General features: G+C 49.2%; 2 protein-coding genes across 6 annotated transcripts in view; one reads left to right on the plus strand and one right to left on the minus strand.

Moving 5' to 3' along the window:
• Nucleotides 1-10,357, plus strand: part of ZYX (zyxin) — a 38,365-nt gene extending 28,008 nt beyond the window's left edge. For all 3 annotated transcript variants that reach the window (XM_083149877.1, XM_083149876.1, XM_083149879.1), the window contains 4 exons: nucleotides 4,321-4,490; nucleotides 5,784-5,962; nucleotides 6,931-7,051; nucleotides 8,192-10,357. In XM_083149877.1, coding sequence (XP_083006003.1) covers nucleotides 4,321-4,490; nucleotides 5,784-5,962; nucleotides 6,931-7,051; nucleotides 8,192-8,302 — 581 coding nt within the window. In that variant the 3' untranslated portion in view covers nucleotides 8,303-10,357. The remainder of the gene's footprint in view (nucleotides 1-4,320; nucleotides 4,491-5,783; nucleotides 5,963-6,930; nucleotides 7,052-8,191) is intronic.
• Nucleotides 10,358-13,085: 2,728 nt separating this feature from the next.
• Nucleotides 13,086-25,620, minus strand: part of LOC146009466 (rap1 GTPase-activating protein 1-like) — a 56,850-nt gene continuing 44,315 nt past the window's right edge. For 2 of the 3 annotated variants that reach the window (XM_083149882.1, XM_083149880.1), the window contains exons 15-19: nucleotides 20,607-20,693; nucleotides 20,114-20,251; nucleotides 16,283-16,386; nucleotides 15,370-15,490; nucleotides 13,086-13,813 (exon numbers count right to left, since the gene is read on the minus strand). In XM_083149882.1, the coding sequence (XP_083006008.1) occupies nucleotides 13,793-13,813; nucleotides 15,370-15,490; nucleotides 16,283-16,386; nucleotides 20,114-20,251; nucleotides 20,607-20,693 (471 nt within the window). In that variant the 3' untranslated portion in view covers nucleotides 13,086-13,792. The remainder of the gene's footprint in view (nucleotides 13,814-15,369; nucleotides 15,491-16,282; nucleotides 16,387-20,113; nucleotides 20,252-20,606; nucleotides 20,694-25,620) is intronic. The other variant, XM_083149881.1, reaches the window with a different exon arrangement.

Consider the following 25,620-nt stretch of genomic DNA (forward strand, 5'->3'; position numbering starts at 1 on the left):
TCCATTTCTTTCATTCATTCGCTCTCCATTTCTTTCTTTCATTCTCTCTTCATTTCTTTCTTTCATTCTCTCTACATTTCTTTCATTCATTCTCTCTCCATTTCTTTCATTTGCTTTCCATTTCTTTCATTCGCTCTCCATTTCTTTCATTCGCTCTCCATTTCTTTCATTCGCTCTCCATTTCTCTTTCATTCATTCGCTCTCCATTTCTTTCTTTCATTCATTCGCTCTCCATTTCTTTCTTTCATTCATTCGCTCTCCATTTCTTTCTTTCATTCATTCGCTCTCCATTTCTTTCTTTCATTCATTCGCTCTCCATTTCTTTCTTTCATTCATTCTCTCTCCATTTCTTTCTTTCATTCATTCTCCATTTCTTTCTTTCATTCATTCTCTCTCCATTTCTTTCATTCATTCTCTCTACATTTCTTTCATTCATTCTCTCTCCATTTCTTTCATTCATTCTCTCTACATTTCTTTCATTCATTCTCTCTCCATTTCTTTCATTTGCTTTCCATTTCTTTCATTCGCTCTCCATTTCTTTCATTCGCTCTCCATTTCTTTCATTCGCTCTCCATTTCTTTCATTCGCTCTCCATTTCTTTCTTTCATTCATTCGCTCTCCATTTCTTTCTTTCATTCGCTCTCCATTTCTTTCATTCATTCGCTCTCCATTTCTTTCTTTCATTCATTCGCTCTCCATTTCTTTCTTTCATTCTCTCTCCATTTCTTTCATTCTCTCTCCATTTCTTTCATTCTCTCTCCATTTCTTTCATTCGCTCTCTCTCCATTTCATTCTTTCATTTTCCATTTCATTCTCCATTTAATTTATTCATTTCCCATTTCATTCTCCATTTCATTTATTCATTTTCCATTTCATTCTCCATTTAATTTATTCATTTTCCATTTGGTTCTCCATTTAATTCATTTTCCATTTCGTTTTCCATTTAATTTATTCATTTTCCATTTCATTTTCCATTTAATTTATTCATTTTCCATTTCATTCTCCATTTAATTTATTCATTTTCCATTTCATTTTCCATTTAATTTATTCATTCTCTTCATTTAATTGCTTTGTTCACTCATTAATTCTCCTCATTGTTGAATTCACAAATTCTCCCAAACTTTCCATTGCATTTATGAATCATTCAATCTCTCTATGTAATGTATTAATTAATTCTTTCCACTTAATTAATAATTCACTCACTCTCTTCACATTGAATTCATACCTCCCATCATGACCCATTCCAGGAGGGACACAATGCTCTGCTCCTGGACATACTTGCCAGTTGCAGAGGTGGGACTGCACCACTGTCGCAAATTCAAATAGGGGAGCCACACCCGCCAGTGAGTCTGGACTGTGCTGTTTATGGTGTCAGTTGGTGGTGCTCCCACATCTGCAACGGCCACTGGCATGGATTCATTCTCTCTCCATTTCATTCTTTCGCTCTCCATTTCATTCTTTCATTCATTCGCTCTCCATTTCATTCTTTCATTCATTCTCTCTCCATTTCATTCTTTCATTTATTCTCTCTCCATTTCATTCTTTCATTTATTCTCTCTCCATTTCATTCTTTCATTCATTCACTCTCCATTTCTTTCATTCATTCGCTCTCCATTTCTTTCATTCATTTTCCATTTCATTCTCCATTTAATTTATTCATTCTCCATTTCATTTATTAATTCTCTTTATTTAATTGCTTTGTTCACTCATTAATTCTCCCCATTGAATTGAATTCACTAATTCTCCCAAACTGTCCATTGAATTTATGAATCATTCAGTCTCTCTATGTAATGTATTAATTAATTTGGTACTTGTTTCCTTGAACGGCCACACCGATTTTGATCGGGTCGGAAAAATTCCGTCGATCGCATCGCATGCGACCAAATCGCATGAGATGCGACCGACGCGATGGACCCGATTTTTACATTGATTCAAATGTGAATAGGGTCCCTGGGACCCTATTTTACATTGGATTCAATGTAAAATTGTCCCCAGACCCCAATTTTAACCCCCCTGAAGGCTCAAATGCCCCCATTGTGAACGGCACCTCACGATTGACGCCAACCCGAAGCGTAGCGAGCCCACGAGGGGCGGCGGTACGCGTCCTTCGACCTTTTCATACCCCTACTATCCACGTAGGCGTGGAGTTGAGAATATAAAGTGTGGCAAGCCCGAAACGTAGCGAGCATAACTTCACAGGTATACGGGCTCGCTGCGCTCGCCATGCTCCGGGCTCGGTGGCTCGCTGCGCTCGCCACACTTTATATTCTCAACTCCACGCCGACGTGGATAGTAGGGGTATGAAAAGGTCGGAGGACTGTTACCACCGCCCCTCGCGGGCTCGCTACGCTTCGGGTTGGCGTTAATCCTGGGGTGCCGTTCACAATGGGGGGTAGCCATGACAGGGGCATATACAATGAGAAATGGCCCATATTGGGCTATTTCCCATTGTTTGCTATGTAAAATGTTGTTAATCGTGTCCCATCACATCTTGTGCTATTATAATGGCACAAGACCAACGCGATTGCAATGTTAAAAATGGTACTTGTGTATTTTGGCGGCGCCCCCGATGTCCGTCGTAAGACGAACAAATCGCATCGCATGCCATGCACCCGATGGCATACGATGCGACGCGATTTTGACCCCCTATACGACCAAAAATCGTATAAGCACCCAAATGGGTGCTTACAATGTTAAATGCACCCCCACGCCACTCCCCCACTATAAACGTGAACCCGAAGCGTGGCGAGCGCAGCGAGCCGGCGAGGGGCGGCGGTATGCAGCCTACGACCTTTTCATACCCCACTATCCACGTCGGTGTGGAGTTGAGAATAGAGTAGTGTGGCGAGCCACCGAGCCCGAAGCGTGGCGAGCGCAGCGAGCCCCGCGGATACCTTCACAGGTAAACGCGCCCCTTCGCGGGCTTCACAGGTATCCGCGTCCCCTCGCGGGGCTCGCTGCGCTCGCCACGCTTCGGGCTCGCTGCGCTCGCCACACTATTCTATTCTCAACTCCACGCCGACGTGGATAGTAGGGGTATGAAAAGGTCGTAGGACCTTATACAATGTTTAATCGCATCGTATCGTATGGCATCGTATGCCATGTTCAATGGCATACAATTTCAAAATTGTATGCCATCGTGCACTATCGTACGATATCGCGTCGCATCGCATACCATCGTATGCGTTATGGTATGCGATGCGATGGGCGCCGCCAAAATACACAAGTACCTTAAAAATATTTTAACATTGAACCCTATGGCAAAATCGCGTTGGTCGCGTCGCGTGCCATGTTAGTGCACGCGACCAACGCGATTTTGCCTTTGCCGGCAAAATGGACCTGATTTCAAAGGAAATCGGGTCCATCGCGTTAGTCTTGTACCTTAACTTAAGGTACACGATTACTAACGATTGTGGCCGTTCTAGGAAACCAGTACCATTAATTCTTTCCACTTAATTAATAATTCACTCATTCTCTTCACATTGAATTCATACCTCCCATCATGACCCATTCCAGGAGGGGCACAATTCTCTGCTCCTGGACATCCTTGCCAGTTGCAGAGGTGGGACTGCACCACTGTCGCAAATTCAAATAGGGGAGCCACACCCGCCAGTGAGTCTGGACTGTGCTGTTTATGGTGTCAGTTGGTGGTGCTCCCACATCTGCAACGGCCGCTGGCATGGATGTCCAGAAACAGAGCATCTTGTCCCTCCTGTAATGGGTCATGTTGAATGTATTAATTAATTTGTTCTTTTCATTTAAGAATTCACTAATTATCCTCACATTTAATTTATTACTTTATTCTCTCCCCTTTTTATTCACTCATTCATTCCGTGTCCATTTAATTTATTCCTTCAGTCTCTCCATTTAATTAATTGATTAATTTGCTAATTTTCTGTTAAGCGTGTTCAGTCAGTCATTCGTTTCCTTCATTCATTAACCCTTTGCGTGCTGGCACCTGCTAATAATTTTATCGTCGATCACATTTGTTATATATATATTCAAATACAAAATGTTGTGTAAGAAGATTATATTTCCTATATAAGGTGACATTACAGGTCACCATGGTGAATAACAATGTTTGCTTGGCAATGTATCCCCCTGTTCCAATCACTTATTAGGCCTATTGGGATAGGAGCCTGGTGCTGCATGTGATGTTACAGTGCAGCACCAGCTCTCGTCACGGAGGAGGATCCTGCACATTGGTGTAGCCCCGTAGTGATGCCACTGAGTGTGACTAGGATGTTGATCATATGCTGTAGCCAGCTATTGTGGTATACAATATGTTATTTATATGCTTTTATTTCCTGCTCTCCTTAGACCGCTGTAAGCTCTGCGGCCAAGGACTGTCTAAGACTGAGACCGTGGTGAGAGCTGGAGAACACTTGTATCACGTCCACTGCTTCACATGCACCAAATGTGACCAGCAGCTGCAGGGACAGCAGTACTACGAGGACAAGGGGCGCCCGCTGTGTGAGGACTGTTACCAGGTGACTAACACTATATGTCATATACAGTGTAACCAGTATGGATGAAGTCTATGAAGCGGCAGCTCATTAACCGCATCTGGGTGGTTCTATGCAGATAAGGGGGAGGGGCCAACTGTAAGCATATGGACCTCTGCTGGCAGCTCATTAACCTCGGCTGGCAGTTACAGAGCAGCACCAGGCTCCGGTCACTGAGAAGGGGTCGGCATTGTGGTGTCACTCCTCGGCTGGAAGTTACAGAGCAGCACCAGGCTCCGGTCACTGAGAAGAGGTCGGCATTGTGGTGTCACTCCTCGGCTGGCAGTTACAGAGCAGCACCAGGCTCCGGTCACTGAGAAGAGGTCGGCAATGTGGTGTCACTCCTCGGCTGGCAGTTACAGAGCAGCACCAGGCTCCGGTCACTGAGAAGGGGTCGGCATTGTGGTGTCACTCCTCGGCTGGCAGTTACAGAGCAGCACCAGGCTCCGGTCACTGAGAAGAGGTCGGCATTGTGGTGTCACTCCTCGGCTGGCAGTTACAGAGCAGCACCAGGCTCCGGTCACTGAGAAGGGGTCGGCATTGTGGTGTCACTCTTCGGCTGGCAGTTACAGAGCAGCACCAGGCTCCGGTCACTGAGAAGGGGTCGGCATTGTGGTGTCACTCCTCGGCTGGCAGTTACAGAGCAGCACCAGGCTCCGGTCACTGAGAAGAGGACGGCATTGTGGTGTCACTCCTCGGCTGGCAGTTACAGAGCAGCACCAGGCTCCGGTCACTGAGAAGAGGTCGGCATTGTGGTGTCACTCCTCGGCTGGCAACTCCAGCAACTCCTACTGCTACCACTGCTCTCTGAGCCTATTGCTGATGCAGGTGCATTGTGGGACACTGCACAGTCTGTGATACATCCCGAGATGCGTCCGCTTATGTTATGTCAGACTCTGTGTGCCATTGTCTCCTGGGACACATTAGAGTGCTGTGTGTAACGGTGCCGTGTCTCTCTGGCAGGACACATTAGAGTGCTGTGTGTAATGGTGCGGTCTCTGGCAGGACACGTTAAGAGTGCTGTGTGTAACGGTGCGGTCTGTCTCTGGCAGGACACATTAGAGTGCTGTGTGTAACGGTGCGGTCTGTCTCTGGCAGGACACATTAGAGTGCTGTGTGTAACTGTGCGGTCTCTCTCTGGCAGGACACATTAGAGTGCTGTGTGTGACAGTGTGGTCTCTGGCAGGACACATTAGAGTGCTGTGTGTAATGGTGCGGTCTCTCTCTGGCAGGACACATTAGAGTGCTGTGTGTAACGGTGTGGTCTCTCTCTCCCAGGACACATTAGAGTGCTGTGCGGTGTGTGAGAAGAAGATTACAGAGCGCTTGCTGAAGGCTATGGGGAAGGCGTATCACCCAGACTGCTTCACCTGCGCCGTCTGCCATCGCGCTCTTCAGGGAGAACCTTTTATTGTGGACCAGAATAATCATCCGCATTGTGTCTCAGACTACCACAGGTGAGTGCGGCGCTTCCACATCTCCTGCACCATCCCCGCCGCGGCCTGGCTGTGCCCATGTCTCCTTCCCTCCCGCCACGGCCTGGCTGTGCCCATGTCTCCTTCCCACCCGCTGCGGCCTGGCTGTGCCCATGTCTCCTTCCCTCCCGCCGCGGCCTGGCTGTGCCCATGTCTCCTTCCCTCCCGCCGTGGCCTTGCTGTGCCCATGTCTCCTTCCCTCCCGCCACGGCCTGGCTGTGCCCATGTCTCCCTCCTGCAGCGGCCTGGCTGGGCCCGTTTCTCCCTCGCTCCCGCCGAGGCCTGGCTGGGCCTGTTTCTCCCTCGCTCCCGCCGAGGCCTGGCTGGGCCTGTTTCTCCCTCGCTCCCGCCGAGGCCTGGCTGGGCCTGTTTCTCCCTCGCTCCCGCCGAGGCCTGGCTGGGCCCGTTTCTCCCTCGCTCCCGCCGAGGCCTGGCTGGGCCCGTTTCTCCCTCGCTCCCGCCGAGGCCTGGCTGGGCCCGTTTCTCCCTCGCTCCCGCCGAGGCCTGGCTGGGCCCGTTTCTCCCTTGCTCCCGCCGAGGCCTGGCTGGGCCCGTTGCTCCCGCCGAGGCCTGGCTGGGCCCGTTGCTCCCGCCGAGGCCTGGCTGGGCCCGTTTCTCCCTCGCTCCCGCCGAGGCCTGGCTGGGCCCGTTTCTCCCTCGCTCCCGCCGAGGCCTGGCTGGGCCCGTTTCTCCCTCGCTCCCGCCGAGGCCTGGCTGGGCCCGTTTCTCCCTCGCTCCCGCCGAGGCCTGGCTGGGCCCGTTTCTCCCTTGCTCCCGCCGAGGCCTGGCTGGGCCCGTTGCTCCCGCCGAGGCCTGGCTGGGCCCGTTTCTCCCTCGCTCCCGCCGAGGCCTGGCTGGGCCCGTTTCTCCCTCGCTCCCGCCGAGGCCTGGCTGGGCCCGTTTCTCCTTCCCTTCCTTCCTTACTAATATGTGGCTGTGTTTGTTTTCAGGCGGTACGCCCCTCGCTGCTCAGTCTGTGGAGATCCTATAGCTCCTGAACCTGGACGAGATGAGACCGTGCGAGTGGTGGCTCTGGAGAAGAACTTCCATATGATGTGCTATAAGTGTGAGGTGAGACCCGTACACCTTCTCCGGCCATGTCCTCTGGTCTTCACTGTGATAAATATGACCCATGACATATGACGCGCCCCCAGCAGATCACAGGACACACATGTCTAACAACTCCTGACCAAAACAAATGCTACAGCGTAGTGGGACGTTCCTGCGCGGTGACCGGTAGATGGGCCGTATTATTGGCCGGTTATGTGAGCGTGTCGGTGGAAAGTGGTTGCATGCACAGACGCGCAATGGCTCACTGGTCTAGTTAAGTACAGATGCCGGTCTTCTTAGGAACCCAGTAGGAGAGTCTCGCGCACATTGCACGGCTGTGGAATATTAGCTCGACAATGAAAAGGTTGTCATTGTCGAGGACGAGATCAACCCCAAAAGGGCACAAGGTTGATAAAAGGTCAACATATGAAAACGTTGATTTTGTTTTTTTATGCTTATTGCTGCACTCCTGGGATTTCTGAGAGTCCTGAGCAGATTACCACTAGGTGGCGCCTGTATCATAACTCTGCCAGACCTTCAGTTAGCGTGAGCGGGTATACGCCACTATTCAATTGTCTGCCATTAATTAACGGCATATTTCTCAGTACATTTTCTGCTAATTTCCCTCCATCTCTGAGCAGGGGACGAGTTTGGGGAAAATCCAGATTTAAGGTCAAACTCTCTTAAAGTGACATAATATTATAGGCTTGTATACCCGCTGTAATGCTCCCCCCAGTGTAATGTGAGCACTTATGTTGCTGGAAAACACCTGCGTTCTACTTATTATTTTACTTTTTTGACTCCTTTAAATTTTTCTGAAAAACAAAAACATTAATTTGACGCATTTTACATGCCCCAGATCTTCTTATCATGATGAGCACTAATGGACTCCTATGCGATTTGGTTTTTTTGAGGGGTACAGGGAGATTTCCTCATTTTCTCCCAACACTTTTTTTTGACTGTCGACCTTCCCATTATCGACCTAATGCTTGTGACCATGTTGACATAAGCCCTATCGACCGTTAGCGGTATGCCGACCGTATCCCCTTGCTCATTAATATATTAAATATGGAGTTATTACAAGGGCGTCTTGGGCCCATAGTCACCTTAGGATTCTATTATTGCACCCAATAAGCCTACAATTCTTTCTCCTCCTCCTAGGACTGCGGCTGCCCCCTATCTATCGAGGCGGACGATTCCGGTTGCTTCCCATTGGACGGCCATGTCCTGTGCAAGAAATGCCACACTGTGCGCGCACGTGCTGCGCTGTGATGTCGCCAACCTCGCCGGTCACTGCTACAGGATCCAGCCGTGTCCACCAAAAGACTCTCGGACCCTCCGACCACTCCGTCCTCTCTGCTGCTTCTAATGTAGTCCAGTGTGAAGGTTACTTACCGGTTTACAGCTTCTGCGGAGACTGCTGGTTGGCCGCCACTAAAGCGGCTAGCCGCTAGTTAGTACATTTCGCTTAACTGCCAGATCGTCTTCTACATCTTAGTGCCAATATGATTTTCTGATATCTGTGGGTTGTTTTTATTTTTTATTTTTTTTTATATATATATTTCTGAACTAATTTTTTTCTTCGTCTCGTGAATGGAGCAAATATCTTTTTGGACAACAGCCAAGAATCTTACGTAAATCAGCCAGAGATCAGTCTGTTTTGGGATCTATGTTCTAGAATGTACTACTAATTGCTAGTAGTGCTGGTATTGGTCCCTGCTTCCGGTCGCTGAGTACGTTTGTGTGCGCTGCTTCTCCTACCAAGAATAGAACAAAAACCAATGAATTATTAAACCGTTAAGAGGCAAATTAAGAACAATGAGCTTACAGATAGCGGCTGCAATATCACATTAACTCCTAAGATGCACCGTGTATACTGTAGGAACACATTTTTAGACTTTTTAAATTTTTTTTTTATACTAAAGAAACTTTTGCCCAATATAATAGAACAAAAAAATGACACCATGAATTGGGTCCTTGTCATTTTAGGCTTTGCTAAATAGCAAGATGGCCGCCATGTTATAGAGGTGAATTATGCCTTTTGCCGCAATTGGACGGAATCTGTATAATGTGATACAAGTTTTATTTTTTATTGTACTACATTTCTGTATCTGTATTTTAATCACTGCCAAAGTGCTCCAGCGCAGAATGTAGCATATGCGCACGCCGCTTCCATGCCGAATTCCTCCCCTGGCACTTGTGGGGTGAACGGACGTTAGAAGCACAAGTTCATACTTAGGCGTTATCCTGCTCGCCCCATCAGAACCAGAACGCGTACTGCAGTTCTCGGCGGGACCTCCAATTTAATATTTAAAATTTTTTTTTTTTTTTTTCGCCAGGTTGGTCAGACCAGCTGCTGTCCAATGAAACTCCTCCAATCCTAGTTTATTTTATTACGCATGTAACAATAGGCAAATGACATATGCAGAAGTTTTGTGAGCCAGGAGAATTGCATTGCCGCAGATTTGATTTTGTCAACTATTTCCCCTTTCTCGTTTCAGTCCTGCCTTCCGCTTTGCCAGCTTAATTTCTGTTTTTAACAATGTAAGAAATGTGGCACTAGTTATATGGAAATCATTTTTAGCTCTGTACAACAAGAGATTTACAGAAACGATGTATATTTTTAGCCGGTAACCCTTGCTTGCCGTTTTGCCATCCGACCCAATTAAAACATTTCCCGCTATATAATGGTTGGAAGAAAATGAAAATGTAGCATTCCAAAGTGAGCGTTGCGATCGGGCTGTGCAAACGTGGATGAGGATTCGCCGGCAGGGAACGGCGTCCATCACAAATGTCTGTAGCCTTAATCTATGCATACGTACTCTTAGAGGGGAGAGAGGGGAGGCACCGTTATCATACCGGACACCAGGGGATGCACCGTTATCATACCGTACACCATTGTCGTAGAGATGTGTAAGTTCCGCACAGTATCCCGGCCTTGTGGGGAACGGATACGTTAAAGTCTTAATGGTGCAAACACAACTGCATTATATTTAGCGTTTTTATAACTTTGGCACAAAGTGAATGTCCGGTTACTATGGGTTACCGTCTGTATTTTGCTGGATGCACCATATTGCTAAATACGGTTTTAAGGGTTTTTTTTTTTTTTGTATAGCACAGAGTGGGCTTAGAACAAAACAATTCTTTTGAGGACCAGAGCATTGTTCCCCAGGTTCCACTGAGTTGTACCAAAGAGTTGGACATTGGGGACATTTCAGGCCCACCTGGCGAGTGTCCTGAACATAATTGTGTGTCTGTGGGTAGGGTTTGTGATTTTTAATGTCAGGGTGGGTGAGATTACAAACAGCCAATAAAACTTTTTTTTTAATAAAGAATTATTTTGTCCAGAATTTTTTTTTATACATTTCTGAAAATGTGAGATGTCTGTGGCTGATATCCTGAGGAAGGATCTGTACTGGCCGGTCCCGCAGCAGCAGCCCTGGCCAGTCAGTGCTGTGGTGAACATAGAAATGGGATGTCTGTGGCTGATATCCTGAGGAAGGATCCGTACTGGCCCCTCCAACAGCAGCACCCCTGGCCAGTCAGTGCTGTGGTGAACATAGAAATGGGATGTCTGTGGCCGATATCCTGAGGAAGGATCCGTACTGGCCCCTCCCACAGCAGCACCCCTGGCCAGTCAGTGCTGTGGTGAACATAGAAATGGGATGTCTGTGGCCGATATCCTGAGGAAGGATCCGTACTGGCCCCTCCCACAGCAGCACCCCTGGCCAGTCAGTGCTGTGGTGAACACAGAAATGGGATGTCTGTGGCTGATATCCTGAGGAAGGATCCGTACTGGCCCCTCTTACAGCAGCACCCCTGGCCAGTCAGTGCTGTGGTGAACACAGAAATGGGATGTCTGTGGCTGATATCCTGAGGAAGGATCCGTACTGGCCCCTCCCACAGCAGCACCCCTGGCCAGTCAGTGCCATGGGTGAACATAGAAATGGGATGTCTGTGGCTGATATCCTGAGGAAGTATCTGTACTGGCCCCTCCCACAGCAGCAGCCCTGGCCAGTCAGTGCTGTGGTGAACACAGAAATGGGATGAGGTTTTCCTACTATTGGTTGGTTGAAGGTCCTTTTATACAAAGCAATTAGGATACCGGCCATTCCTGTAACGCAGCGCACACACTCTCCCCTGCAATACACCACATACCCCCTGTAATGCAGCACACACTCCCCTGCAATACACCACATACCCCCTGTAACGCAGCACACACACACTCTCCCCTGCAATACACCACATACCCCCTGTAACGCAGCGCACACACTCTCCCCTGCAATGCACCACATACCCCCTGTAATGCAGCGCACACACTCTCCCCTGCAATGCACCACATACCCCCTGTAATGCAGCACACACTCTCCCCTGCAATGCATCACATACCCCCTGTAACGCAGCGCACACTCTCCCCTGCAATGCATCACATACCCCCTGTAACGCAGCGCACACACTCTCCCCTGCAATACACCACATACCCCCTGTAACGCAGCGCACACTCTCCCCTGCAATACACCACATACCCCCTGTAACGCAGCACACACACACTCTCCCCTGCAATGCATCACATACCCCCTGTAACGCAGCGCACACACTCCCCTGCAATACACCACATACCCCCTGTAACGCAGCGCACACTCTCCCCTGCAATACACCACATACCCCCTGTAATGCAGCACACACTCTCCCCTGCAATGCATCACATACCCCCTGTAATGCAGCGCACAGTATTGGGGTTATAGCTGCTCGTGTAGCATCAATATGCTGGAGAGTGGCGGCCATTTTCTTGTGGCACAAAGTCTTCCTACTATCCCCCGTGTTTCCTCCATTGTGTGGGGAGTAATCACAGTGTTGCACTAATACAGACCAGCCCAGTGTTGGACTAGAGCCTTGATGGCTAACCTTGACACTCCAGCTGTTATTGAACTACATATACCAGAATGCTCTGCATCAGATTTAGCATGGCCAAACAGCAAAACTGAAGCAGAGCATGCTGGGATGTGTAGTTCAACAACAGCTGGAGTGTCAAGGTTAGCCATCAAGGAACTAGAGCATGATGGTCCCACCAGTGGTAGAGTGCGGCCAGTTACCAGCCTTCCCACATCCTTCAGGAGGTTCCCATTTCTGTACTAAATCTCCTGCTGCCCTGCATTGTACTTCTAATGTCCCGGATTCGGCAGATTCGGCCATGGGTGCTACAAAGAAGTTTCTCTGCAAGTAATTGTGATTTGATATAGCTGCTCTGGAGTCCCTGCTGATGACTCTCATTATCCCCCCTTGTGTGACGACCTGACAGGAGAGACAGACAGAAGCACACGAACACACTTGGTCTTCTTATTTGTGCTGGTGTGCACTCATCCATAGCATGCTGCTGCTAGTGCGTGACGTGGGGTAAGAATGTTTGCTAGTAATATTTCTTTAAATAGACGTGTTTAACTACAGCAGGCATTCCCAACCACGGTTCTCAAGGCACATCAACAGGGCAGGTTTTACTGCTATCCAGGCTTCAGCACAGATGTTTAATAAGAATGATCAGGTACTAATTAAGTCACCTGTGCTCAAGCCTTGATATCACTAAAACCTGCCCTGTAGTGTGCCTTAAGGACCTTGGTTGGGAATGCCTGAACTAGAGTGTTTGGTGTCCATAATCATTTCGATAATGCTACTGAGGGGGGAGCAATGTGTTTTTTTTTTTTTTTTTTACTACGACACGCCCCCTTGATGCATCCTACTGGATTCTCTATGACCTCAGTGAGCTGTAGAATATACTCCATAGGCCTGTGCAGTATAATGTAACCTCTATAAGTCAATCTGGAACCTGTGGGGTCTGCTTTGGGGTTTCCCCCGCACCCTGGGAGCCAGTCCAGCCTTGGCCCGGCCTCTGAGAGACTGGTAGCTTCTCCCAGGAGGCCACCACTGCTCCCAGGAGGCCACCACTGTATCAGGGAGAGTTACTGTACATGGCTGGGGATGGGGCTGGGAACGCCAGTGAGGAATGGGGCGAATATCTGTCCCGCCCTAGATCGCAGCGTCACATGACATCCACTGAGACTTTGGTTGAGGAGAGTTTATTGCTTTTAAAGTAAACATTGATGAATAACAAACAGTAACAAGTCTGATAGAAGCGGATGAGAGAGATCATCAATCTACCGGGAAATAAGCAAAGGGGAAGCTTCTAGAACCAAGGAAACGTAATGATCTCCCCGGAGGTCCTACTGTGCGGGGGACAGTCCTCATTATTACCATTATTATAAAGGATGTTACTGTTCTCTTATCGGTGGAACCTGCATCGGGATACGGTCTTCAGGTCGAACATATTAAGGGTTATATGCATTGGGTCCACACCTGAAATAAGTCGACAGAGTTGGAATATCTACACAAGCATACGGTGGACATGAGTATTTCACTTTTTATGAGCCCCAGCAATAGGCGGTCAGATGTCAGACACCCAGCGCCTGTTCTGTGTTACCGGCAGACATCAGGGGGAGAGTGCTGTGAGCAGACAGAGATATGGAAGCGTGTAGTGTATGTTTTATCCATGAGGCTGGCAGAAGACTCATTATTCCTCATAGCGAGATCTATACCCTGAGTGTTGTGAGCAGACGCTGCCGGCAGGTGTAAATGGATACAGAATGTATTATCACAGGTTTCAGCGTGTAGCATTGTGTTCTGCATCGTGATATGATACATTATTGGTCCCAGAGGGTTAGGTTGTTTCTTCTGGACACCACTAGCTCGGGTCACAGAGATGACAAATTTTCATTTCAAGACATTATCCTGCTGAGAGGAGAAAGAAGTCAAGATGATGACCACAAATACAGTCCTGCAATGCTGCGACTGGCCACATGGTGGCAGCACTGTAATCTGAAAAGCTCAATACCTGGATTGTATGGGGAGACAGTGGCTGGTATCAGAGCCAGATTTACACACATATATGAGGCCAAAGGTTCTTATGGGCATTATACACAGGTACAGTCAGTGGCGTCGACAGGGGGGCTGTCGGGTACTTTTATACCTGGGACCCCCTCCCCACTACAGAGAGGCGGGCAGTGGGAGTAGAGAGGACAGGCTGTTGCTGCAGCACAGCCTCTCTCCCCAGCCCAGCACACGCTGCTCAGTGCTGTGTGTTGAGCGGGGAAGAGAGGCTGTGCTGCAACTACAAGCTGTCTTCTCTACTCCCACCCACTGGACGGTCGGCTGCCCAATAGTGTTTTGACTATGAATATAATTAGTATATACAAAGGACATATTTATAATTTATAAGTCAGAACTCTGGGGTATACTGGAGTAAGACAGGGGGGCTCTGTCTCTTCTGTCCGCACGGAACAGCGTAATAGGACTTTAGTGCATTTCATGGAATCATTCAGTACAAAACAGCACAGATATTCTGTTAACATCGACAATAATACTAGAAAATCACCCACGTCCGACCCTGTCCTCCCCGTCCTTGAGTGCTGCAGCTAAGTGGAATAACCTGGCACTTCACAAACATCCCATGCACCCCGCACCTCGGCCCCTGGTAATTGCCAGGTTGCTGGCGCGTCCACCAAGGTCAAGGTACGGTGTGAAAGTGCTATATCTTATAACTCGGGTAATAAGAAGGGTTAAACCCTGGTCGCGCTTGACCCGGGTTTAATGTGAAAGTGTCAGACCCGGGTCGCAGTCAGTTCAGACCCGGGATCCAGATGTAATTCCTGAAATCTGCTTAAACCTCAGAAACACACTGTTACTAACATGTGATGGACAGTCAATAGCAACAACTGTCACCATGGAAATAACCAGTGCAGTCATCTGTGAAATACATTGGTGCATAAGTCCTGTCAAATGGCAATAATGGAGGGTTTTTCCAGTTTTCAGCTGACAATTTCAGGTAAAAAGCCAATTTAAATGAGTTATTCTGCTAAACTGCAATACTGCATTATAATGTTTTTTTAAAATAATTGTGAGTTTATTGATCATTAATAACGTCGACTGCATTAATTCCCATGAATATTGGTTGAGCCCACAATATGGTTTCATCCACTGTGTATGGGTGAGAGTTTATGGAATTAGAATCTTATTGTCATGCAGTACCTCAACTCTGTCTGCAGGGGGCACTCAGCTGGAAGCACAGTTGTGTATTGCTGTTAGTGACTCCCATAAAAGAATACACAAGAGGTGGGGATTTACTATGGTAGATGGCAATGTGAAAATGTGCAGAAACCTATGTAACCCCTGTAAGATATACCCTTTATCTCCGTTAATTACTGTCTGGTTGCTATGGGTTACTGCACATTGCTTTGATCGTGTAATGATTTATGTTACTAATTAGATGTATAATGAAAGTATTGTGTCACCGTTATCTTGTCTTCGGGGGAGCTCTCGCTGCCTTGTGCGCTGCAGAAACTGCTGCTATTGGACGAGGAGTGTGACTGCAGCGGCCTCCTACAGAATTCTGAGGTGTGATTGGTCAGGTACCTTTATGCATGGAGAGAAAAAGAGATCAGACAAGTATCCAGCGCTCTGTCGACATAAATGTGCGATTCCCAAGAAGTACAGAGTTATATGTTCCAGGTTGAACTAGATGGACGCAAGTCTTTTTTCAGCCTTACCTACTATGTAACTATGTAACTATATGTGTACAACAGAGAGTGGTACCAGACAGCGCATGCAAATGACGATTGTCAGTGTGGTGCAGAGTGCGCCATCGCACACATAGCGCTGCAGGGTAGGGGGCGCTGTTGGTGGCACTTGTCAAATCATCTGTTTTAGTTATTTCCACTTGTGGCTTCCTCTTTGAATCCTGACTCGTCTCCATTCCCCGTCCCTTCTATCACTAATACCTATATGACATCCATGAACTTTGCTTCGGAGCTCTTTGTTATTCAGTCACACTCTACATTTCAAGATGCTAACATACATGGGTATCTAACCCATAACCTATGGCACTGCAGTCAGACACTCTGTTCATGAGGTATCAGGACTCTGCATAGAAAGCAATGACCAGCATTGCAATGGAGCAGATCTATGTAGTGTGTGGCTGCAAGGATTGGAGGTGTGGCTGCACACTACGTAGATCTGCTCTGTTGCAATGATGATTATATTTGTCTAAGTGCAAGTAGCTTCACACTCCGTGTCCCCCCCCCTCAATCCCAACTCAGTAGGCAGCTACTTAAAGGTAAAGCCAGCCCTGCACACACACACAAGCATGCACAAACACACGCATGCACAAACACACGCATGCACAAACACACACGCATGTGCACACACCTCTTCTCCTCCAAGACACCCTCTATAGCAATACTGCTACTTCTGCAGCCCCGAGAGAGAGCCTCACGTGACCGCTGGGGACTCCGGAGTGAGAGAGAGAAAGTCTGCAACACAGAAAAAGAAGCAAGAGACAGTCAGAGAGATTACCAGAATTAGGGGCATAAATAGCACTAGCGCAAAATCTGGAAAGGGCGCCCCCATTACAGTGCCTCTTGGGGGGAGGGGCGGCAGAAGACAGAGTGGGGTGAATGAGAGACAAAGAGGGTGTTTTGGAAAGAGACAAAAAAGGGGAAAGACCAGAAGACAGAGCGAGGTAGAGGTAGAGCAGGTGTTTGAAAGAGTTGTGACCGATGCATCAGCACCAGGCCTCCAGCTCCCACACCCCAACACTGCTTGTTTCTGGGCCTGATTCTAGTTCACTTGCAAAAACAAATTCTCTCTCTAATGGACAAAACCATGTGCACTGCAGGAGGGGCAGATGTAACATGTGCAGAGAGGGTTAGGTTTGGGTGGGGGTTGTACTTTAAACCAGGGTTGCCGACTTGCAAAAAATCCTCATTTCATTCATCATTAGGAGTTTGGGGGGGGGGCCTTAACGGTGATGACATTAAGCCCACCCCCATTATGACAATTAGCCAAAGTAACTGATCTCTATGGAGGGGGCGGGGCTAAAATGACACGATTGTGCCATTTTAGCTCCGCCCCCTCTCCGCCCCCCTCCTCTAAATGCTGCGATGGGGGGGGGGGCTCAGTGGGGGTCCGGGAGGGTTCCCCACCCTTTCGGGGGGCCTGGAGGGGGACCCTATTTTCGGGAGACTCCCGCAAATTCCGGGAGGGTTGGCAACCCTGCTTCAAACTGATATCTAAATTGCAGTGTAAAAATAAAGCAGCCAGTGGTTTTATCCAGAGAGAATTTTGCAAGTGAACCAGAATCAGGCCCTATATGTCAGTGAAGCAGGCAGCGCACAGTTTATTGCACCCTCTCCCTTGGGCCGGGTCACCTGCTCCTGCTAGCTGGCATGGGGTCCATCACTCCTGCTGCACAGTGCGGATACATAATGACACACGCAGACTGACTGCACTCCTGCTGCACAGTGCGGATACACAATGACACATGCAGACTGGCTGCACTCCTGCTGCACAGTGAGGATACACAATGACACATGCAGACTGACTGCACTCCTCCTGCACAGTGCGGATACACAATGACACATGTAGACTCACTACACTCCTCCTGCACAGTGAGGATACACAATGACACATGCAGACTGACTGCACTCCTGCTGCACAGTGAGGATACACAATGACACATGCAGACTGACTGCACTCCTGCTGCACAGTGAGGATACACAATGACACATGCAGACTGACTGCACTCCTCCTGCACAGTGCGGATACACAATGACACATGTAGACTGACTACACTCCTCCTGCACAGTGAGGATACACAATGACACATGCAGACTGACTGCACTCCTGCTGCACAGTGAGGATACACAATGACACATGCAGACTGACTGCACTCCTCCTGCACAGTGCGGATACACAATGACACATGCAGACTGACTGCACTCCTGCTGCACAGTGCGGATACACAATGACACACGCAGACTATCTGCACTCCTGCTGCACAGTGCGGATACACAATGACAGATGCAGACTGACTGCACTCCTGCTGCACAGTGCGGATACACAATGACACACGCAGACTGACTGCACTCCTGATGTACAGTGTAGATAAACAATGACACACGCAGACTGACTGCACTCCTGCTGCACATTGCGGATACACAATGACAGATGCAGACTGACTGCACTCCTGATGTACAGTGCGGATACACAATGACACATGCAGACTGACTGCACTCCTGCTGCACAATGACAGATGCAGACTGACTGCACTCCTGATGTACAGTGCGGATACACAATGACACACGCAGACTGACTGCACTCCTGCTGCACAGTGCGGATACACAATGACAGATGCAGACTGACTGCACTCCTGCTGCACAGTGAGGATACACAATGACAGATGCAGACTGACTGCACTCCTGATGTACAGTGTAGATAAACAATGACACACGCAGACTGACTGCACTCCTGCTGCACAGTGCGGATACACAATGACACACGCAGACTGACTGCACTCCTGCTGCACAGTGCGGATACATAATGACACACGCAGACTGACTGCACTCCTGCTGCGCAGTGCGGATACACAATGACACACGCAGACTGAGCGCACTCCTGCTGCACAGTGCGGATACACAATGACACACGCAGACTGACCACACTCCTGCTGCACAGTGCGGATACACAATGACACACGCAGACTGACCGCACTCCTGCTGCACAATGAGGATACACAATGACACACGCAGACTGACTGCACTCCTGCTGCACAGTGCAGATACACAATGACACACGCAGACTGACTGCACTCCTGCTGCACAGTGCGGATACACAATGACACACGCAGACTGACCGCACTCCTGCTGCACAGTGCGGATACACAATGTCACACGCAGAGTGACTGCACTCCTGCTGCACAATGCGGATACACAATGACACACGCAGACTGACTGCACTCCTGCTGCACAGTGCGGATACACAATGACAGATGCAGACTGACTGCACTCCTTCTGCACAGTGCGGATACACAATCACACACGCAGACTGACTGCACTCCTGCTGCACAGTGCGGATACACAATGACACACGCAGACTGACTGCACTCCTGCTGCACAGTGCGGATACATAATGACACACGCAGACTGACTGCACTCCTGCTGCACAGTGCAGATACATAATGACACACGCAGACTGAGTGCACTCCTCCTGCACAGTGCGGATACACAATGACACACGCAGACTGACTGCACTCCTGCTGCACAGTGCGGATACATAATGACACACGCAGACTGACTGCACTCCTGCTGCACAGTGCAGATACACAATGACACATGCAGACTGACTGCACTCCTGCTGCACAGTGCGGATACACAATGACACATGCAGACTGACCGCACTCCTGATGTACAGTGTAGATAAACAATGACACATGCAGACTGACTGCACTCCTCCTGCACAGTGAGGATACACAATGACACACGCAGACTGACTGCACTCCTGCTGCACAGTGCGGATACACAATGACACGCAGACTGACTGCACTCCTCCTGCACAGTGAGGATACACAATTACACATGCAGACTGACTACACTCCTGCTGCACAGTGCGGATACACAATGACACACGCAGACTGACTGCACTCCTGATGTACAGTGTAGATAAACAATGACACATGCAGAAATACAGTCGCACAGAGAGAAAACATTTATAGAAAACCAATATGCACTAATATAATATATGGCTGAGAACGTATGAAGGTCAGTGATAGATCCATATAGACATTCACCGCTGCTTCTGTTCTGTCCGTAATATATTCTGCAGGATAGATGCTGCACCCGCACCAGGCACGCCTCCCCCAGCTCTACCTTCATAACGTGGGGGCAGTGCATGCAGTTATGGGGGCTGCACTTCCCATCACCCCTGTAGTCCCTGGATCATCACAAAGAATATTTTATTTCTGTTTGCATTACTCATATTGTCTAAGAAACAAACTGGACAATAAAAATATTTAAAATAAACAAATATAAAAATTAATAAGTAAATAAAGATGATTATTCTGCTCCCGGGAAGCTGTTGGGAATTTCATGGAGACCTTAGATAAAAAAATGTTTCGTAAATGTCACAAACAGGTCATAGGTCACTTCCTGGATAACCCTGAGACGGATGGATGTGGGGACTTTGCTGTCTGATGTCCCTCACCTTGAAGTTCTCCAGGAAGCCAGTGGATGGGTTGTCCAGCTTGTCTGCAGCGGTCTCATCCAGCGCTCCCAGTACGCTCTGACTGCGCAGGAAGAGCTCCTCATACAGCGTGTCGATGAGACAGCTACGTGTGCGCTCCTGGTGTGAGAGACAAGACACAGGGTCTAATTCAGGTTAGCTCGCAAAAGCAAAATCTCTCTCTAATGGGCAAAACCATGTGCACTGCAGGTGGGGCAGATGTAATCAGTGCAGAGAGTTAGATTTGGGTGAGTTATTTGGTTTCTGTGCAGGATAAATACTGGCTGCTTTATTTCTACACTGCAACATAGATATTAGTTGAACACACTCCACCCAAATCTAACTCTCTGGTTTTGTCCAGTAAAGAAGGAGTTGGCTTTTGCAAACCACCCTGAATCACCCCCACAGTGTATAGCGACCTCTCCGCCAGCTGTCTGGTAACACCGTACTATGTCACATCTGAGTCAGGTCTCACCTGCAGCTTGGAGAACCTCTCGGCCTGGTAGCAGCTGACCTCGGCGTTAATCAGCTTAGTGAGTAAGAACTCCCGGAAGTGCTGGTTCTGAGAGGTGAGAAAATAACGTTACTGGGGGTGAGAGGAGACCGATGTGCCCCGAGCCCTGTCCCAGCCACACCTGCGGATACGCCGCTGTACCAGGTATACACACCTGCGGATACGCCGCTGTACCAGATATACACACCTGCGGATATGCCGCTGTACTAGATATACACACCTGCGGATACACCGCTGTACCAGGTATACACACCTGCGGATACGCCGCTGTACCAGATATACACACCTGCGGATACGCCGCTGTACCAGATATACACACCTGCGGATACGCCGCTGTACCAGGTATACCTCTGTACCAGATATACACACCTGCGGATACGCCGCTGTACCAGATACACACACCTGCGGATACGCCGCTGTACCAGATACACACACCTGCGGATACGCCGCTGTACCAGATACACACACCTGCGGATACGCCGCTGTACCAGATACACACACCTGCGGATACGCCGCTGTATCAGATACACACCCGCGGATACTCCGCTGTACCAGATATACACACCTGCGGATACGCCGCTGTACCAGATATACACACCTGCGGATACGCCGCTGTACCAGATACACACACCTGCGGATACGCCGCTGTACCAGATATACACACCTGCGGATACGCCGCTGTACCAGGTATACACACCTGCGGATACGCCGCTGTACCAGATACACACCTGCGGATACGCCGCTGTACCAGATACACAGCTGCTGATATGCCGCTGTACCAGATATACACACCCGCGGATATGCCGCTGTACCAGATATACACACCTGCGGATATGCCGCTGTACCAGGTATACACACCTGCGGATATGCCGCTGTACCAGGTATACACACCTGCGGATACGCCGCTGTACCAGATATACACACCCGCGGATATGCCGCTGTACCAGATATACACACCCGCGGATATGCCACTGTACCAGGTATACACACCTGCGGATACGCCGCTGTACCAGGTATACACACCTGCGGATACGCCGCTGTACCAGATACACACCTGCGGATACGCCGCTGTACCAGATACACACCTGCTGATATGCCGCTGTACCAGATATACACACCCGCGGATATGCCGCTGTACCAGATATACACACCCGCGGATACGCCGCTGTACCAGATATACACACCTGCGGATATGCCGCTGTACCAGGTATACACACCTGCGGATATGCCGCTGTACCAGGTATACACACCTGCGGATATGCCGCTGTACCAGACATACACACCTGCGGATATGCCGCTGTACCAGGTATACACACCTGCGGACACGCCGCTGTACCAGGTATACACACCTGCGGATACGCCGCTGTACCAGATATACACACCTGCGGATACGCCGCTGTACCAGGTATACACACCTGCGGATACGCCGCTGTACCAGGTGTACACACCTGCGGATACGCCGCTGTATCAGATACACACCTGCGGATACGCCGCTGTACCAGGTATACACACCTGCGGATACGCCGCTGTACCAGGTGTACACACCTGCGGATACGCCGCTGTATCAGATACACACCTGCGGATACGCCGCTGTACCAGATATACACACCAGCGGATACGCCGCTGTGCCAGGTGTACACACCTGCGGATACGCCGCTGTATCAGATACACACCTGCGGATACGCCGCTGTACCAGATATACACACCAGCGGATACGCCGCTGTGCCAGGTATACACACCTGCGGATACGCCGCTGTACCAGATATACACACCTGCGGATACGCCGCTGTACCAGATACACACACCTGCGGATACGCCGCTGTACCAGATACACACACCTGCGGATAAGCCGCTGTACCAGGTATACACACCTGCGGATACGCCGCTTTACCAGATATACACACCTGCGGATATGCCGCTGTGCTAGATATACACACGTGCGGATATACCGCTGTACCAGGTATACACACCTGCGGATATACCGCTGTACAAGGTATACACACCTGCGGATATGCCGCTGTACCAGATATACACACCTGCGGATACGCCGCTGTACCAGATATACACACCTGCGGATACGCCGCTGTACCAGATATACACACCTGCGGATATGCCGCTGTACCAGGTATATACACCTGCGGATACGCCGCTGTACCAGATATACACACCTGCGGATACGCCGCTGTACCAGATATACACACCTGCGGATACGCCGCTGTACCAGATATACACACCTGCGGATACGCCGCTGTACCAGATATACACACCTGCGGATATGCCGCTGCACCAGATATACACACCTGCGGATACGCCGCTGTGCTAGATATACACACCTGCGGATACGCCGCTATACCAGGTATACACACCTGCGGATACGCCGCTGTACCAGATATACACACCTGCGGATACGCCGCTGTACCAGGTATACACACCTGCGGATACGCCGCTGTACCAGATATACACACCTGCGGATATGCCTCTGTACCAGATATACACACCTGCGGATACGCCGCTGTACCAGGTATACACACCTGCGGATACACCGCTGTACCAGGTATACACACCTGCGGATACGCCGCTGTACCAGATATACACACCTGCGGATATGCCGCTGTACCAGGTATACACACCTGCGGATATGCCGCTGTACCAGGTATACACACCTGCGGATATGCCGCTGTACCAGGTATACACACCTGCGGATACGCCGCTGTATCAGATATACACACCTGCGGATATGCCGCTGTACCAGGTATGCACACCTGCGGATACGCCGCTGTACCAGGTATACACACCTGCGGATATGCCGCTGTACCAGGTATACACACCTGTGGATATGCCGCTGTACCAGGTATACACACCTGCGGATATGCCGCTGTACCAGGTATACACACCTGCGGATACGCCGCTGTATCAGATATACACACCTGCGGATACGCCGCTGTACCAGGTATACACACCTGCGGATACGCCGCTGTATCAGATATACACACCTGCGGATATGCCGCTGTACCAGGTATACACACCTGCGGATATGCCGCTGTATCAGATATACACACACCTGCGGATATGCCGCTGTACCAGGTATACACACCTGCGGATATGCCGCTGTACCAGATATACACACCTGCGGATATACTGCTGTGCCAGATATACACACGTGCGGATATGCCGTATACAGACACATCCACACTGCCACTGTGCACTGCCTATATACAGACACATCCACACTGCCACTGTGTACTGCCTATATACAGACACATCCACACTGCCACTGTGCACTGCCTATATACAGACACATCCACGCTGCCACTGTGTACTGCCTATATACAGACACATCCACACTGCCACTGTGCACTGCCTATATACAGACACATCCACACTGCCACTGTGTACTGCCTATATACAGACACATCCACGCTGCCACTGTGTACTGCCTATACACAGACACATCCACACTGCCACTGTGTACTGCCTATATACAGACACATCCACACTGCCACTGTGTACTGCCTATATACAGACACATCCACACTGTCACGGTGTACTGCCTATATACAGACACATCCACACTGCCACTGTGTACTGCCTATATACAGACACATCCACACTGCCACTGTGTACTGCCTATATACAGACACATCCACACTGCCACTGTGTACTGCCTATATACAGACACATCTACACTGCCACTGTGTACTGCCTATACACAGACACATCCACACTGCCACTGTGTACTGCCTATATACAGACACATCCACACTGCCACTGTGTACTGCCTATATACAGACACATCCACACTGTCACGGTGTACTGCCTATATACAGACACATCCACACTGCCACTGTGCACTGCCTATATACAGACACATCCACGCTGCCACTGTGTACTGCCTATATACAGACACATCCACACTGCCACTGTGTACTGCCTATACACAGACACATCCACACTGCCACTGTGTACTGCCTATATACAGACACATCCACGCTGCCACTGTGTACTGCCTATACACAGACACATCCACACTGCCACTGTGTACTGCCTATATACAGACACATCCACACTGCCACTGTGTACTGCCTATATACAGACACATCCACACTGCCACTGTGTACTGCCTATACACAGACACATCCACACTGCCACTGTGTACTGCCTATATACAGACACATCCACACTGCCACTGTGTACTGCCTATATACAGACACATCCACACTATACACAGACACATCCACACTGCCACTGTGTGTGTAATTGCAGTATGGGAGTAGAAGAGCCACTTGCTTGTGTTTATCCCCAGGCCAATATTTGTCAGTGCTCCAATGGATCTGTAACACAGGAAACAGCTGATTCTGCCAGCACTGGGTGGTTGCGTTACCACTGGCCCTGACTCTCTGTACAATTTAACCCATTGGTACCCGAACCTCCTTGCCCTATTGGGTCCTGTAGTTTTTCGCTGCACCCCCAGGGTGCAGGGTTTGTTTTGAGAAAGTCGGAAAAAAACAAACTCTAAATGAAGTAAACTGCGCTTATATGTCATCCTAGGGGAAAGTTATATGGTGGGGGCAGCGCTGCGCCTCTGTTTGTCCACATACTGTAGTTTATGACTGGTGGTCACTAGCGCTGACTCTACCCATCATACTAACCCTAAATAATTTCATTTGGTCCTAGGCCACCAACCTGGCCCCCTGCCAGTGCCTTGTAGAACCCCAAGATGCCAGGAAACCAGTTTAGGAAGCGTAGACCTAACACAGTATGGATTACACAATACACTTCTGCAGAGCAAGTCTGCCTGGCTGTCAGTCTCTGTTGCCTGTTGTGTTAAAGAAGCCCCTCCCACTGGCATCAGCAATGTCTTCTGGATATTTTTTTTTTTAAAGCAATTTGCAGTTTTAAGTTTAATTCGCCACAAGCGGTGCCTACAGTACTGGGCCTGATAAGCCATGAGCCCTCGTCCAATAGCTCCATTACA

The sequence above is a fragment of the Crinia signifera genome, chromosome 6 (assembly GCF_055691185.1).
Source record: "Crinia signifera chromosome 6, ASM5569118v1, whole genome shotgun sequence".
Lineage (NCBI taxonomy): Eukaryota > Metazoa > Chordata > Amphibia > Anura > Myobatrachidae > Crinia > Crinia signifera.